This window comes from Quercus lobata, chromosome 4 (genome assembly GCF_001633185.2).
Source record: "Quercus lobata isolate SW786 chromosome 4, ValleyOak3.0 Primary Assembly, whole genome shotgun sequence".
In the NCBI taxonomy this organism is placed as follows: domain Eukaryota; kingdom Viridiplantae; phylum Streptophyta; class Magnoliopsida; order Fagales; family Fagaceae; genus Quercus; species Quercus lobata.
Window position 1 is genome coordinate 24,557,035 of NC_044907.1, and position 18,100 is coordinate 24,575,134.

General features: G+C 34.0%; 1 protein-coding gene and 1 long non-coding RNA gene across 2 annotated transcripts; one reads left to right on the top strand and one right to left on the bottom strand.

Moving 5' to 3' along the window:
* Window positions 1-10,504: 10,504 nt before the first annotated feature.
* On the bottom strand, window positions 10,505-10,999 carry LOC115984891. The gene has a single exon (XM_031107880.1). It carries the CDS (start codon window positions 10,997-10,999, stop codon window positions 10,505-10,507), a length of 495 nt encoding a protein of 164 aa, XP_030963740.1.
* Window positions 11,000-14,117: 3,118 nt separating this feature from the next.
* Window positions 14,118-14,766, top strand: LOC115983229. Its single transcript, XR_004089919.1, has 3 exons — window positions 14,118-14,246; window positions 14,325-14,366; window positions 14,500-14,766. It is a non-coding gene; the product is annotated as an uncharacterized LOC115983229 (long non-coding RNA).
* Window positions 14,767-18,100: the final 3,334 nt, after the last annotated feature.

Genomic DNA, 18,100 nt, shown 5'->3' on the forward strand with positions numbered 1-18,100 from the left:
GTTGTTTTTTCAGTCTTATACGACTTTCCGTAATTATTGATCTCTTGATTGCGTATAAGATAGGTTTTGTTTTTTTGGTTTGTTTGTTTTTGGTTTACTTTATCTCAAACGTCAGGTCATTGTGGTCACCGAGGACCAAATTTTTTTTCAATCAACTAGCAAGTGAAACTTCTCACCATCTTCACACCACAGTTGGCGTAAAACGAATGAAATGGCTGCTTGCAAATCTTGTTTTAGCAAATTTACTAGTTTTGGTAAACTAGAACATAAAAATCTTTTGTACCCTATACCTTCTGTATGTCCTCTAAACTCTGAATATTGCAATTGGACGCCAATACTTGAATAGCCACACTGTAAACTTGGTTGATTTATAGTGTGGATTCCAGTTAACTCAACTGGTCAAGTCTCCGATGATTGAATAAGAGATCTGGAGTTCAATCCTCGTTTACACTAAAAACTAATTGGTGTCTCGGTTTGATGATAAAGAGTTATCATCAGGAGCGGATGCCATAAGTTGAAACTCTCTCTAAAAAAAAAAAAAGTTACTCTGTATATACCTTGGTTATCTAGCTAAGGCAAAAGTAGCAGCAAAAAAAGGATCTATAGAAACCATGATGATGATGGCAAGAAAGAAAGCATTCTCCTACATGTTCTGCTTCAACTGAATTGGCTAATTAAGTTTTGTTGGTTTTTTTATTATTTGTTTTTAATAAATTTATAAAGCAGGCAACAATTGTCAAAATATTTTGTGTAGTTTAGGTACCTTAGAAAGGGCGTGACTTATTTGTGGCCTAGTGAACTTGGGCTAACAAAACTCTGCCATACAGAGTGTCTTGGATTTGAGTCCCCTGCCCCGCTAGATCACGCACTCTTAGCAATTTCTATAGTTCAGTGGTTGAATTACTATGTGATAATTTACATTAGAAAAATGCCATTTAAATGCATATATGTTGTACGTAATAGGTTGTGTATATTAGTCACTACTTGAGAGAATTTATATCACGAAAAAGGTCACCTGAATAAATTTACACCACAAACATCTATGCATGAGAATCTACACAGAAAAGACCAACCAAAGGATTTTTTTTGGATAGAAAAAGGAAACTTCATGCATGAAAATGTTAGTTAAGGAATTTTCATTTTTGCTATGAAAGAAAAGTATGATTTAAAAAATTCTTTTGGTAGTTGTCATTTCTATTTATAGGTGGTATCATAGATGCTTATAGTACGAACTAGCTTGGGTCCAATGCTCTTATCCCGTGAACTTGTTGGGATTTGGACAATTGTAGACTGCATGTTATGGTTTGCTTATATATTGTAACTATTATTTGAATGATATTGTGATTTTTTATAATAATTAATCAAAAAACAATTTAAACCTAAAAACTTTTTTTTCCTAAAATAAGGGAGAGCATGCAATTGATTTTTATTTAAAGTGATTAAAAAAATAAAAATATCTAATACTCATATAGCCATACGTTAGTATTATCATGAAAAAAAAAAAAGAGTTAGTGTGACTCTTTGTTTGCCAAGGTAATATAGTTAGATATATAATATAGAACTAGATATATGGTTAGATATCAATGAAAAATAAAGTAATACCAGAAAAAATCTATTGGGTTAAATGGAGTACTCCTTGCTCTCCAAAATTGCTTGGCAGTTTGAGTAAGGTGATGGGAGTAAGTCTAATATTTGGGGACAAAATTGGTTACCACAATCCCTTAATTCCAAAATTTCTTCTCCACAAAACAACCCCTTTACCCTACTATTAGTGATTTATTTTTGGATGGGTTGAAGACTTGAAGCTTTCAAATGGATTCTAGTTAGTAGGTCCTAGGAAGGGGAGAACCTAGAAGTTTGTCGGGGCGGTTTTTGCGCATGGCCACGTGTCTTTCATTGGAAGTGTGACTTTGCTAAGCCCGGATTTGTTTTAGGGAGTTCAATCCGGAACTCGACATTGGGCCGCATAAACCAATGGCTTCCAATGTATTTTTAAGCCTACAAAATAGATGAAACCCAAAGTCTTAGAATCATGATAATCGTTGAAATAAATAAATAATATACTTAGCATGATAGCTTTGATTAAATAGCGAGTTGATACGTTATTATTATATATATTAAGTGATGTCCAATATTAGAAAATAATTAATTAGGTATCAAATATCCAACAGTGGGATGAGTCCAATAGTCCATGTCTAGTTGCGGTTCATGGTTCATGTTCAACAGGATAAAGTATGTCCGGCAATGGTCCATGTTCAAATAATATATGTCCAATGGTAATTCATGTCCAAAAAATATGTGTCCAAGGGTGGTTTATTGATTTATTAACATGTATATTCATTAATGAAGTATTAGTGAGATCATGTTCATTAAATAATGAGATGATATTAAAATAGCTTGCATCCAAAGGTAAAATGATAATGAATAAAATATATTTAATAATATAAATTTGAAGATAAAATATAATGACTTATCTTCATATTTTGCAGCTCCAGCCGTAACATCAATGGACTTAGCATTTCAGCAACTTTCAGACTTTGTAGCTCCAACTGTACAACACTAATGGATTTAACACTTTAGCAGCATGGTGAAGTGAATCCTTTCATAGTGACTTCATGTTTGAAAGGGAAAAATTGGTGCAACTTGAGGGAGAGAGAGCATGTCTAGTCGTGTGCATCGGTTGGTTAAGTTTGTCTCCTTAATCATGCACTTAAATGATTTTCCCCATATAATACCCTTTTAGTTTTTATTCAAACATGAGTGAGTTCGTGCTTTTCATAAGAATAGCTTTAAGTATTAGAAATGTATGTCTTCAATGAGAATGATTTTAATATGAAGTCTTTGTACCTTCCAAGAGAAAGGCCTTAGTATTGATGTTCATATGCCTTCATGAGAAAGGGCTTTTGTAATGTGTTCTTGAAAGAGTATTTTGATATGTTTTAAGATGTGTAGAGATGGTAAGAAATATATATATTGTGAGATATGGTGCTTGTAATATGTATAGGAATTATATGTAGATACTTTTTTGGACATGGATCTTGTATATGGATACTTTGTGAGACATGGAGTTTAAAGATATATGAGAAGTATGTATGGGTATTTTGTGAGGAATGTATTTGTAAAATATATGGAAGTGTGAGATAGATAATATGAAGGTTAAATATAGTGAATACATGAGATTATTTGTGTTACGGGTTATGTTGCTTTCTAAGAAGGGAGATTTTGTATGAAAAATAAAGAATAAGATAGAGATGTGTTTTGGGCAGCAAAAATGATGAAGTTTCAGAATAATGGAGTATGGGAAAGATGGGTAATGGATAATGGTATGTTGTAATATGTGTGTTGTGTTGTTATCTATGAAGAGGGACTTTGTAAAAGAGATGGGAAAGTGTGAAAATGTGTATTTTGCAGCAAAATGAGTAAAGTTTCTACATAAGATGGTGAGAGAAGGATGGATCGGTCCCCCCTTAGTGTGTAGCTTGGTCCTCTTTATATAGAGCCAAGCTATGTAACTAGATCAGAACATAGTTGAAAGAAAAAAATGCAAATAAGGAAAAGTCCTTGACAAGGTAAGTGGTTCCATTAGTAGGACTTTGTTTTTTAGTCAAAAGAAGAAAGCTAGAGGCTTTAAGGCTGATGTTATAGTTGTAATAGCTGTCAATCACAGTTGAATGATATCATCCAAATGACATCTTACTTGAAGGAAAAAATATTTGGCATTAAAGTCATGATTTGGCTAAAAATGGCAAGATAATCGTCATGAGATCCTCTTATTTCTTTAGGTATGACAGCCAGTTGCTGGGATTAGGCATTTATGGGAAAATGACATCATTTTAGGACATGTGTCAACCTGTTGAAACTGTTTCTGCAAAAGCTATTTCTACTTCTGCTAGAGCTGTTTGCTGCTTCTGTTGGAGCTGTTTCTGCAAAACAGCTTCTGTCAGAGCTATATGCAATTTCTTCTAGAGCTGTTGTTGGTATTTTCGGCTAAGTTTCCTCTCTTGGAAAAAATTATATGTTTAGTCCATATATAATTTTGGTAAGTAATAGACTAGTTGGTTGATTAATGATGAAGTTTTAGAGATGCAAATATGGTCTTTTTGTATTTTAACCAAATCTTGGAGAGTAAAGAGAGCATTTAATGCTAGATATGAGATACTAATATATATTTAGCCATGTGCTTGGAATTGATTTATATGAAAATAATAATATAATTAATATGGAATGATATAATTATATTTTAAAACTTATATTATATGATGGACATTAATTTTTATGTAAAGAGCATGGGGAGTTTTATCATGTTAAGTATTATGTAATATAAGAGGCTTACTAAATATTACCTATTGCATACTGACCCGTCAAAGTTCAGGGAATTGGGGAAGACATGCCAAGCAACATGCTTTCCTTTATCAACTTTAAACCACTGGAGCTTTACTGAACATACTTCGTGGCCCTCCAAACTACGACTCCCAAAATTCCCCCGATGAGACTCATGAGCTTGGATCATGAACCAAAAATGAGATGTTGTGTCATGAGCTCAAACTATGGGCCTTGATGAGATTATATCGCCATGAGTTTTGGACCATGGGCTTTGGCATCATTTTTGTGAATATGGACTCTTTTGGGCTTTAAAATAGATTCTCCCAAAATTCATGATAATGTTAACGTGGTACGGATTGCCAATGAAATGAAGCTATGTGGTGTGAAAAATTTGTCCTCAACAAAGTTCAAACTAAGTGGCGGAGTATAAGCAAATAAAAAATTTATTAAACTCCAAATAAGAATTCATTTAGTATTCACAAATTACAAACAAAGACAAAGAGACAAAATCATTGATCCAATGATCCTTAATATATTACTTACCAACCAATTATTCAACTCTATACACACTTTTTGTAACTTTTACAATTATTTTTATTAAATTACTTCTCTCTCTCTCTCTCTCTCTCTCTCTCTCTCTCTCTCTCTCTCTCTCTCTCTCTCTCTCTCTCTCTCTCTCTCTCTCTCTCTCTCTCTCTCTCTCTCTCTCTGTGTGTGTGTGTGTGTGTGTGTAACTTTAGTATAGTCATGAATACAATATATTTTAGTACCGATTAATACTAGTTTACCATTTCAAGATTATTACGGAATTATATATAAATATATTTAGCAATCTTTTAATAATTAGAATAGTATTTTTTTTTTAATTATTAATTATGCTAGTTTTTTTTATTAGAATAATTAAGATAAAAATAAGATAGGACAAAAATTAATTTGAAGTAATAAATATGAGGTAGTGACATGTTGGTGTAAGGAAATTGGTTGATAAAAGAAATTGGACAATTTAAAAAGAAAAATTATGGTGCCACAACATTGGCCACAACTCGCCATGTGGCGAGTTATGGCCAATATTGTGGCCAATAGTGTGACACCATAATCACTTATTTAAAAACTAATGGGTAAATAATCCATAATAAAATAATCAAAAAGCAATTTTTTTCCAACCTATACTCCATCTTTTTCCCAAATCCCAAGTCGCAATTGCCCTTTCTTTAGTGTGCGTTTGGGAAGCGCGTTTTGCGCTTCCTACGTTCTCATTTTGCTTCTTTTTTTTTTTTTTTTTTGGGACCAGCACTTGGTGCACTGTTCACGTGACATGAACAGTAACCGCATAGTGAACAGTAATTTTTTTTTATTGTTTTCAGTTTTCAATTTTCAATAAAATAAGTGATATCCAAACGCACCTTTACTTTTCTTCCACACGTTTTTAACAGGCTTTCACGTCTTCCTATCAAAATAAAATATACAAACTCTTAAACTGTTAGGACATATGTGATTCATTTGTTAGGAACAAATGTTACTATTTTATGTAATTGACTAATCCTTTAACAAAACGTACTTTACTTGTATTTGGGTAGATCTAGAATGTGTTTAACACTTCAAGAAATTATGTTTCAAGATCAAGTATTGAAGACATACGAGTCTGTCCAAGAAACAAGCTGAAGAAGTGTTGTTCATTAAAGTTCGACAACTAGCTATCCATCGAGCTTAAGAAGCTGTTTCAGCCCCGTGGCTCGACAGTTACTTGACAGTATCTCGACAGACAAGTAGCTATCAAGCTTTATGAAAAACAGAATTCCAGTTCTATTTTGACTCCAATCCGGTTTTATGTATTTGGGCTTTTTTTTCTCATAACCCTAGATATATAAAATGATTATTTTAAGGGCCATCAAAGTGTTCACAAGTTGCACAAGTGTTGAGCAAACTTTGTTCAAGCAAATTGTTACTGAAGACAGAATTTGCCCTAGTTCATCTTTCTTGAAGAAGTTGCTGTGTTTGTGCACCATAGGGTTTTGTGACCAAGCATCTTCTTGGTCTTCATCGTTGGGATGAGCTGAAGAACTTTGTAGCTAACAACCTTCTCTAGTTGGTGATTGAAGTTGCATACTGGGATCCGCGCAATTGGTTAGTAACATACTTGGGAGCCGTGCATCAAAAGGAGAAACTGTCACTATAGAACAAGTCCAATTGGGTATTAGGGTAAGAGTTCAACTGTAGGTTGGTATAAGATACGGGGATTCCTTTACTTGTAACCGTTTGTTGTGATAATAGTGAAATTACGGGAGTGGTGTCTTTAAAATCACTCGGTGGGGTTTTTGCCATGTTGGTTTTCCTCATTCGTAAACAAATCACCATGTCAATTTATTTTCCACTGCATATTTAGTTTATTGATGATTCGTTTGTTCTATCACGCGTTTGCATATTAATTAACTTAATTAATTCACTTGGCTAAATTAATTGGTTAATTTATTACAAGGGGTTAATACATTTTTGGCCTATCACAAGCGTTTAGCTCTCTCTCAAATAGTTTTAGTTCACTTCAGCCTTATGAAATTTCACATCCACTACCACTCATAGCATCGCTCACGTGAAATTTTAGAGTCGCTCATGTGGTCTTTCACGCCGCCAGTCAGCATGCAGTGCGAGGCTCAAAAAGTTGATTATTATGCGAGAGAATAAAGAGACCATGAGCATTTTTTTAACAAAATTGAACAAAATACCTATATTAAATAAATTTGAAACTTAGAAAACAAATTCAGTCAAATTTAGAAAGTGAAATTTGCATTCTAGCCTCTCTTTTTTTGTTGTGAATTTCAGTTGTTAATATGGCTGAATTTTTGTTTGGGTTGGTTTTTTTGGGTATATAATTTTTGTTGTTTGAACTAGGTTGTGATATTGTTTGGGTTAGATTTGGATTGTGGTGTTGTTTGGGTTGAGTTTTAATTTTAATTTTGAGAACACTATTTTTAATTGGGCCCAAGTTGAAAATGGGTATACTACCTATACTATTTCTTTTTTTTTTTGGTTAGAGTCAGGGGGGCCTAGCCCCCTTGGGCCCTTACTGGTTCCACTCTGGGATGAAGATACTCTGTGTTGGCCATTGACACAGGATGGTGATTATTCGGTCAAGATAGTGCATAATATGCTTATTGATAATAAATTCTCAAATCTTCTAGGTGCTTCAAACAATATATGAGAGCTATAAATTGTTGTGGAAAGGGGTTTGGAAGCTTATGGTGCCTAATTAACTCTGACACTTCATTTGGCGTTTCTGTAATGAGTCACTTCCAACCAAAAGTAGCTTCTTGTATATATAGGAGGCAGGTCATTCAAGATTGTTTTCATTCTTTGTGGAGCTAAGATGATGCTAAAGTGGTATGGAAGTCTGAACCGTTGTTTAAGAAGTTTTTGGAATGCAACTGCAGGTCTGGTGTCGATTTGATGGAGGACTTATATCCTCACCAAATCCTCCAAATATACCGCTGCTCTTTTTGCTACACTTGCTTGGAGCTTATGGGAACGGTGAAACAAGCTTCGGATGAACCAACCAACTTGGGAAATATGGGAGCTGGGACTTAAGGCAAAATAGTATCTTCAAGATTTTCTAGAAGCCCAGAAACAGCTGGCTTCAGGAAGGACTCCTCAACCTGTAAAATGTTGTCCACTGACCCAAGTAGAATACAAAGCCAATTTTGATGGGGTTGTGTTTTCTGATATATCTATGGCAGGTATCCAGTGGTCTTAATACTGCAGCAATAAGCCAAAGACATTCCTCTCCCTCACTCTGTTGAAGCCATTAAAGCTTTTGCTGCAGTTCAATTTGCCAAGGATCTTAATACTCACAAGCTTGAATTTGAAAGGGGACTCAATGTTGGTCATCTCAGCCTTGAGAGACAACAAACCTTGTTTTGCTTTACATGGACATATTATTAAAGAGACATAAGTCCTATTAAGTTCTTTACTTTGGTTTCATTTTAATCATGTTGAAAGAGAGAGCAACTATTTAGCTCATGCCCTGCTAGAAGAGTGTTTCATCTATAGGTTTAGGCATTTGGGTAAAAGAGCTACCATCTGATTTGGAGACTGTATTCCCAAATGACTTGAGCTAATAAAGAACACTTATCTTTTCCTAAAATATAAAAGATATCAATGAAGAAATTCTTTCTAAGTTTTTTTTTTTTTTTTTTTTTTTTTGAGAAAAAAAATCCTTTATAAGCTGTGTACTATATTAGCATTTGTAATTTATTATGATACTTTATTACACATACTTAGCACATTTTAAACATGTCATTTAGGTTACTCTGAAAATGAAAAGATGCCTTCTAGGTTATCCAAAGAATATATTTTGGAGTATTAAAAGAGCTTAGAGTGGATATCAAAGTAAATAAATATATATATTAAAAACCAAAGTTTAGAGAAAATCAAACTAGAGTTTAAATTAAATTTCAATTGGAGTCCAATTGTGCATCATGTGTCCCATCTACTTTTTAATTTTTGTGCCAAGTGAATTATTAAGTATAAAAATCGAAGAGTTCAAATCTAATTAAATTCTAATTTGGATTTCAATTGTAGTCAAATTTTGCGCCACATGTTCATCTAATTTTTCAGTTCTTGTGACAAGTGAATTATTGAGTGCGAAAATCAAAGAGTCTAAATTCAATTAAATTATAAATCATATATTATATATATATATATATATATATGATAAACCATTACACATTTTAGAAATATATGGTTTAAAAAATTTATAAGCTAATACCATGTATAATTTCAACATTTTCTATAAAACAAAATATATAATTTGAACTATATAATTGTAATTATTTTTAATTGTACTGTAATCATGTATATGTACGAGTTTACACACTAGTTTATTATAATGGTGGAATTTATAGTGTGCATTTAAGGACTTTTTAAAAATTTTATTTATTGTTGACATTACAAAAAGATTGACATGTACTAATAATTGTCCGTCATGTAGCATTGTTTTTATTCAATATCATCCCCAATAGATGAAGGAAATTACAAAATATGATGTGTCATTATTTTTTGCATTGTCGTTGCGTCAGTTGTCATCATTGTGTGCATCCACCAACTGTGAAATCCAACTTTTATAATATACTAGACATACATCCATACAATGTGTAGACTTAATTTATATCATTCATTCCCATTTACCACTTTTAACCCCTAAAAGATTCAAATTAAAAAGTTACTAAGGTTTTTCATACTTTAGTAAATGACAGTAGTAAGTAGTCACTCAAAATTATAATTCACATACCATAGACCCAAGTCAAGGAATGGTGCATTAGGTTTGACTTATTCTTTTGTGAGTTGTTTTTGTTGGATCTAAAGGGATGTTAACTTTGGGGGAAAAATGGTTAAATGACCTTAATTTTTAAACTATTAACTATAAAAATCAAAAAGTTAAAATCTAATTAGATACTAAATTGGATTTCAATTAAAGTTCAATTTTGTGCCATGTGTCCATCTATTTTTTATTTTTTTTTATTTTTTTTTTTTTGTAGTTTTTATGACAAGTGAATTATTGGATAACTGAAGAGTCTAAATCCAGTTAAATTCTAAATCATATATATATATGTAAGTTAGTACCATGTACAATTTAAACCTCTTCTAAAAAAGATTATAATTTAAACTGTATAATTGTGATGGACAAAATTTATATATAGTACCTTAGGTGCTGTTCCTTAGGTTCACCCTCTTAAGATTCTGCTATGTGACTACTTAACTTAAAAAAATACACTTCCATTCATGAGAAAAAAGTCACATGACAAAATCTTAAGAGAGGAATCTAAGGAACAATACCTAAGTACTGTACCTAAGTCTTGCTTAATTGTGATTGTTTTTAATTATACCTATGTATATGCATGAGATTACACATTGTATAACTAATTCTCAAATCTCAAATATCATATTATCTATTATCTAATAAGTATTATAACTACAAAGTTAAATTTTTTAAAAACGTTTTCATATGAATTTATAATTTCTATGATAAATACAATAGGCGATGGTTCTTTAAATATAATATTCTATCCCAATTTTCAAAAACATATAAAGATCACAATTTAAATAGCAATTCAATCACCACATTCTTTAACTCTCTTAATTTTTTTTTTTTTTTTTTTGAGAAAGAAGACATCAACTTTATTGAGAAGAATTAACCGTGATCGGTAAGAAATACATAATCCGGATGTGGAGGAGCATTCTCAGTCCACACCGAAATACCTCTAACATGTCTAGCATGTTTAGCTAGGTTATGCGCTACAGTGTTTCCAGAACGGCGAACATGGGAAAAAGATACACAACTTCTGTCTACCAACAGTGATTTTGCAGAGCTAAGTATGTGACCATAGGTTGACAAGGAAATCTCTTCCGACTTCAGGGTATTTATTACGTTATCTGAATCTCCTTCCAAAATGAATGAAGTGAAGCCAAGCCCTTGTACGAAAGAAACTGCTCTGGCTGCTGCCATTGCTTCTGCTATCTCCGGAGAAAAGGGGAGACTAGCTTGTTCGGACAGAGTGGCTATGGCTTTACTGTTACTGTCCCGAACTACCACTCCTATACCAGCTTTCCTTATATCCCTGAAAAAGGCCCCGTCGAAATTAACCTTGATCATTCCCATCGGAGGAGGTGACCACCTGCTCTGCATTTGTGTGCTGTGTCGGCTCTGTTTTGGGGTGCCAGAAACCTTAGCAGAACAATCTCTGGCCCACTGGGCGTTATAGCTACGAGCCCAAAATTGCAACAAAATAGCTCAAAGAGCTCAATTGTGGAAGAAATAGAAAATTGAATACTGTTTTTGAAAGTGTTACCAAATAGGCCCAGGTCTGAGCTTTTATTGTTGGATTTCTTTTTTAGGTTTGGGCTAGTTTCTGGTGTAGGCTTGGGCTTATTGGTGAGTAATTTGGACTTGGTTTGGGAGAGCCTTAAATTTGGGCGCTGTGAAGAAGAATGGAGGAAATGCAGTTTAGCCGAGGATGAGAGAGAGACACAACAATGTTCAAGATTGATGGCCTTGTACTCCGGCCCAATTGGCTGAAGAATGCATCATTAAAATGTAGTTAAGAGTGTGTCAATCTATTACGGGAATTGAATTACAGATTTTTTATTCAACTATCAGAGATTTTATTAGTTAAGCTAACTAGATCATATGGAGTCCTCATGTTTAAGCGTGAAACTTTTTATTTATTTATTTATGGGAAGCTTGAGACATATTGATTTTAACTTTTTGCGCATTTCTTTTATTTCAATTGAGTTTTAAAACATTGATCTGTAAAACCAAAGTAACATAGATGGCTATTCCGTCCACTTAGATTGGTGTTACGTCTTGGGTATCTGGTGGAGTACATGTTTGTAAATTTGTAGGTATGTATTTCTCTCAATATGGATATCTAAAATCGATTTAGTTTTGCAAATTGAGATAAATTTCTTCTTTAGAATGAGAAATATTATTTTAGATATATATTCTTAGTTTTGAAGTTTTTAGTCATTTTATCTGTAGACTAATGTATGCATCAATTTGGCATGTATGCAAAGTTTGGGGAGTAAATCGGGCTAAAAAAAATTTTAAGGCTGTAATAATCAGTGTCTCAAAGTTTTAGTCTTAGTTTCTCTTAATGGATTTTCTTTTTGGAACCATGTAAGTTAGCCTTACTGCCTAAGCAGCCTAAATGTCTAAAAAGGCCTATTGTTGAAAATCGAGATGGGTTTTCACCCAAATGGAAGTGATGTTTTGGGTCTAGTAATTGGACTGTGCTTTTGGCAATCAAGATATTGGCTGATATTTATTGAATACCCTACTAATGCTAATCCGTGGGTGTGGCCGGCAACAAGAGTTGACGGGCTAGCACTCCAAGATCAAAGTTAGAAAGTTCCATTTTTTGGTTCTAATCCGAGTCCAATAAAGGTTTGGGCCTGAAAGAAACCAGATACACTTTTAATAAGGCCCTTTTGGAATGTCTTGAACCCAAATTGTTTTAATCATGGCAAGCTTGAACTTAAGGCCGGAATAATAATAAGGCCCTTTGCTATAGCAAGAAAAAGGCCCTTGTGTCCAAATTTTGACTGAGCCTGCTAGACATTGTCTACAAATATTTCCTCTTGATAACATTTTAACTTCAACCCCTGTACAGACTTTGTGCGATACTATCAATTTGGTATATATGCCAAATTGATGCATATGTTAGCTTTGAAGATTCACAGCCACTCCCACTCATATCGTTACTCATATAAAATTTCAGAGTCGTTCATGTCGTCGTTCACTGCCAGTTAGCATCCAGTGAGAGACTCAAAAAGTATTTATTATTATGCGAGAGAATACAGAGATGGTGAGCATTTTTTATACAGAATTAGACAAAAGGCCTAAATTAAATTAATTTAAAATTTAGAGGTCTAAAATGAATTTTAGTCGTGCAATTTGCATTTTAGCTTTTTTTTTTTTCTTTTTCCAAATTTTAGTTGTTAATAGGGCTGAATTTTTGTTCGTATTGGTTTTTTTGGGTTTATAATTGTTGTTGTTTGGACTAGGTTGTGATACTGTTTGGGTTAGATTTGGATTGTGGTATTGTTTGAGCTTGGTTTTAATTTTAATTTTGTGGAGAACTCTACTTGGGCCCAATTTGAAAATGGTCTCCACCGACCCAAGTAGAATACAAAGCCAATTTTGATGGGGCTGTATTTTCTGAGATATCTTATGACAGCAGTGGGGTTGTCGTTCGGGATTCCAATGGTGTCCTATTATTGCAGCAATGAGCCAAAAAAATTCCTCTCCCACACTCTGTTGAAGCCACTGAAGCTTTTGTTGCAGTTCAATTTGCCAAGTATCTTAATATTCACAAGCTTGAATTTGAAGGGGACTCAATGTTGGTCATCTCAGCCTTGAGAGACAACAGACCTTGTTTTGCTTTGCAAGGACATATTATTGAAGAGACAAACATCCTGTTAAGTTCTATACAGTGGTTTTTAATCATGTTTAGCCCATACCCTTGTTAGAAGAGCAGTTTCACCTACAGGTTTAGATGTTTGAGTAGAAGAACTACCATCTGATTTGGAGATTGTATTCCAAAATGGTTTGAGCTAATAAAATACACTTACCTTTTTCTTTAAAAGAAAAACGGGTAAATTAGTTTGACACCTAGATTGTCATCTACACCTAGCACATGGGACTTGTGACATAGTTTGGCACTGGTCAAACAGGAAAAAGGATGTGCTATGGTCATTGGAGAACATTTGAGTTAAATATTTTAGTCTCTGTGGGGTGGGGATTGTGGTAGAATTTGAAGGAACAACCAGAAATGTTAGAGAATCAAGTTGGATCCTATGAAAGAGAATGTCCTGCACTCCTGCCTTTTTTTTTTTTAACAGGCCAATATAAGTTTTGTTTTGATAACAAATAAATAATGGCCTTGTACCTTTTGCCTGCTTTTTCTGCATAAAGAGAAAGACGCAGATTGGTTGATATGCACAATGCTTTTTTTTCCCCCGTAAATATGTGAAATCATAGTTGTAATAATAGTACACAAAATTTTATTAATATGTGCAATAGAGCATATCATTTGAAGTATGAAGATGGAATGTGGGGGTTATCTGACATATGATCTCCTCTGTTGTATGGTTACCACCATTAAAGAAATATGATACACCTAGATCTATATAAATGTATGGCCCTGTTGAAAAGAGCTAGTGGAACATCTGCAAGAATATTTATTTCCCTCAATAACTTTATAAATGTAGATAAAACTAAGTTGTCTCATGAGATTGTTTCCAGTTAATGTTTATTCTCTTCTTGCAAACAGATTAGACAAGGAAGGCTCCAAGGTGTTGGTCAATGCCTTGTTCGTGAGTATAGAATGGTTTGTCATGTCGTGCAAGGAAAACTCAGCAGGGATTTCTTTGAGGTTTCATCTTACTGACATATTTTTCTTCTCCTAGTTTCTTCTTTTGAGGATCATTTAAGACCTCCCCTTTTACTGTAGGGCTGCAGAGCTATACTGTGGGATAAGGATAAGAACCCAAAGGTAGATATTCATTCTTTTTCTGTATCTTTGGTATTTTAGATTTCTCACTCAATATTTTTCATAAATATAGATTGCTGTTGGTTTATTTTTCTTATTTCATCTTATGCTCTCTCTCTCTCTCTCTCTCTCTCAGTGGGAACCCTCTAAAATTGGAGTTTGTTAGTGACCGTATTGTTGACTCATACTTCTCTAAAGTGGATGATGAAGGCTGGGAAGATCTAAAGTTTTCTACAAGATCTAATTTGCATGTATATGCCATTGCAAAGCTTTAATGCATGAAGGTGAAAAATGGGGAAATAGATGTACTTTGTGAATCATAATAAAATGGATATCAACCTAATGTGTAGAGACATTTATTTGACAACAATAATAATCTCATTAACTTTGTCCTTTTGGCCAATCCTTATTCATAACGCCAATTTTAGTTGATGTTAAAATTGCAGAATATACTATATAGAACACAAATTTCCAGTATACCCTTGAAATTGTTTTCACCAACCGTTGCAAGAACAGGAACCTTCCTAGTTATTTTTCGTCTGTAAACCTTGGAAATAAGTTTAAATGTAGAATGGCAGTTGGAGCAGACCCTAAGGTTCTTTAGAATAAGTATCTTGGCCCCTGGTTTTGTTTTCAACAAAGCAAAAGAAATTGCCAGTCTTTCACTATGTAGAGAAATTGCATTTTCCGTTCACTATAACTTTTAAAGTTTCTGCAACATAGCCAGCCAGTTTCAACTTTTGAGTCATTTGATTTAGCATTAGGTTCTGTAGATTCTGGATGAGAACGATCTTCGACTCATAAAAGCAAAACGTGGATTCCATCATTTTATGCTTCAAGATATAGCAAAGTGTCTGGCTGCTTCCTCCCCTTACTTCACATTTTTAAACACTGCATGCAGCAAGTACGCTTCTCCAGATTGCCCCACTTGGTTTTATGGGCATATTTTTTGGTGAGATCTATAGCTTCCACCAAAAGTCCTGCTCTACATATAAGATCAATCATGCATCCATAGTGCTCCAACTTAGGACTTATTCCACGTTCTGTCCTCGTGTTGAAATATTGCCTACCTTGTACCTTCTTGAATCAACTCTGCACAGCTGCAAGCTGATCATACTCCAATAAAGGTTATGTCATATGGCTGAATGCATGTCGTTATCATCAAATGAAATTGAGCCAAGGAAATGAAGAGCAAGTACTTGGATCATAGCATTCCAAGAGACTACATCTTTTGCTGATATATATATATATATATATATATAAATTAGGGCATATGTTAGTAAATTATTTTATGAAAATTTTTATGGGAAAGTAATAAAAGTGATTTAACTTTTTTTTTTTTTTTTTTTTTACAGTTTTTTTCAATTTATCATTAAAAGTTTCCTAAAATAAATAATTAATATGTGCTCTAAGGCACACATTAATATATATATATATATATATATCAAATACTCCACGAGCATTGTCTATATCTCCATATTTTGAGTACATTTCAATTAATGAATACTTGAAACTTGAAGAATGCTCTAGTTTAAGCATCTTGATATATTTCATGGATCCAACTCCCCAAATCTAAAAATCACTAAGTTGAGCAAAAGCTGTAAGTGTAGATACGAGTGCATGTGTATGTAGAAAATGTGTATCTATCCCTAATCCTTACTGGACGCCTTGTGTGTTGAGTGTCGCTTTTGCTTTTCTGATGAGTCTCTGTCTCTGACACTGAAATGGTTTTTCACTTCGAAAATCAGCCTCATGTGAGCTGGACCTCTCTTGTTCTACAATGATTCTATGAATAATCTTCTTTTTTTTTTTTAATCTCATTTAAATATTATGCTAGGTTATATTATAAGATTATATTGTTTTGCATGGGTGAAAATACCCCAAGAGGTATGATTGGGTGACAATGTGGGGTTCTTTTTGTGTGGGTTTTTGTACGTACCATTAAAAAAATTAACTAATTTAAATGATTTTTTTTTTTTTTTTTTTTTTTGGGGAGAAAAGGTTAGAAATGAAACTAAACTTTAACAAACACAAAACACCTAAATTAAAAGAATAATGCTATAAACAAAATAGCTTTCACAGTAAGTTCCTCAATTGTTGAGTTGACCGATTATTATTGATTTTTATATGTTACCATTGTTATTTTTTTATCATCCACTATTAATAACTTGTTACCTCAAACAATTGTGAAATTTGTTGTTTTTCTAAATTTATAGAACTTAAAATGAATGCTTCATGCTCGTAGGATTGAGTTGGACTTGCTTGACATGGAGGCACCCAAGCTAAAAGACATCTAGTACAAATAATTGGTCGATTAAGAGCGGATTCAGATTTTTGAAACCTAAACTTCGTAGGTCAATCGATAGGCTTCTCGTTTGAAGCCTAGTATTATTGATTCGCCTCTCTGCCATTCTATACTTCTAATTAGAGTAAATCTGCTTCAAATCTTATATCTTCGTTTAATTATTGTACTTCAAATCCAAAGTTAAATTAATTTACGTTTCATTACTTCTTGGCAAAACTTCAAGGTATTTTTTTCCTTTTTTTTTTTCTCTCATTTTAATTCTTTAAAATGTTATGTTGTCTACATGAATATCAAATGGATATATATATATATATATATATATATATAACATTAATAATACCAATAATCCCGTTACAATTGAACATCTCCGTGCGTGAGCACAAGTTAAAAGTTAGTTCCATTATAATTGCACCATGCAATTATTGATTGAGATCAAAATCCAATTATTAATTATGCCATATGCGAAATTAAATTGAGGACTCATGAGTTGCTAGCTGCAGGGCGGTGCTGATTTTTCTAGTCTAACAAATAATTTTTCTCTTCTATTTGGACAATGGTCCTTTCTAAATTCTAAATGTCTAATCAATCGCTCTATACTTGTACACTTATTGCAATTATCGTAATTACATTATCTCAAACTTCAAAGGTCATTGTGGTCACTGAGAACCATATCTTCTTTACCAACTACCAACTAGAACATATTTACTAGTCTTTTTTTTTTAATTTTTTTATTAGAACATATTTACTAGTCTTGGTAAGCTAGAACATAAATTTTATGTCCCATACACCTTAAATATCTTCTCTAAACTTTGCATATTGCAATTAGACACCCGTAATTGAGTAGCCGCACTGTCAAATCGGTTGTTTTTATGCCCAACTAAGGGTGCGTTTGAATCGACTTCAAACGAATTTCGGAAATCAATTTCCAGAAAATTCTGCGTTTGGCTGTCACGGAAAACATTATTTTCCGGAAATTGATTTCCTGTTGACCGAAATTTTCAGCCTTGACCACGGAAATGAATTTCTGCCTTCATTTTCACTTCAAAGCATTTCCGGAAAAAGAGAGAGAGAGAGAGAGAGAGCGTGCGCGCGCGAGAGAGGAGAAGAACATTCCAGTCAGTCCGATGATCGCCGGCAGACTCCGAGCTCCAGGCGACGCCGATCTCGCGAGCTCCAGTCCGACGCCGTGAAGATCACGATCGACGGCGCGATCTCACCTTCGCGAGATCGCGCCGTCGCGAGATCGCGCAATTGATCGCGATCTCGCCTTCGACCTCGATCGCGATCTCGCGACGCGTCGATCGCGATCTTGCCCGCGCCGTTGATCGCGATCGACGGCGCGATCTCGCGAAGCGTTGATCGCGATCGACGGCGCGATCTCGCGAAGCGTCGATCGCGAGATCGCGCCGTCGTCGTTGATCGCGAGATCGCG

Bases quoted from the DNA above. Each gene is read 5' to 3' on its own strand.
- LOC115984891 (XM_031107880.1), bottom strand. From the start codon at position 10,999: ATGCAGAGCAGGTGGTCACCTCCTCCGATGGGAATGATCAAGGTTAAT.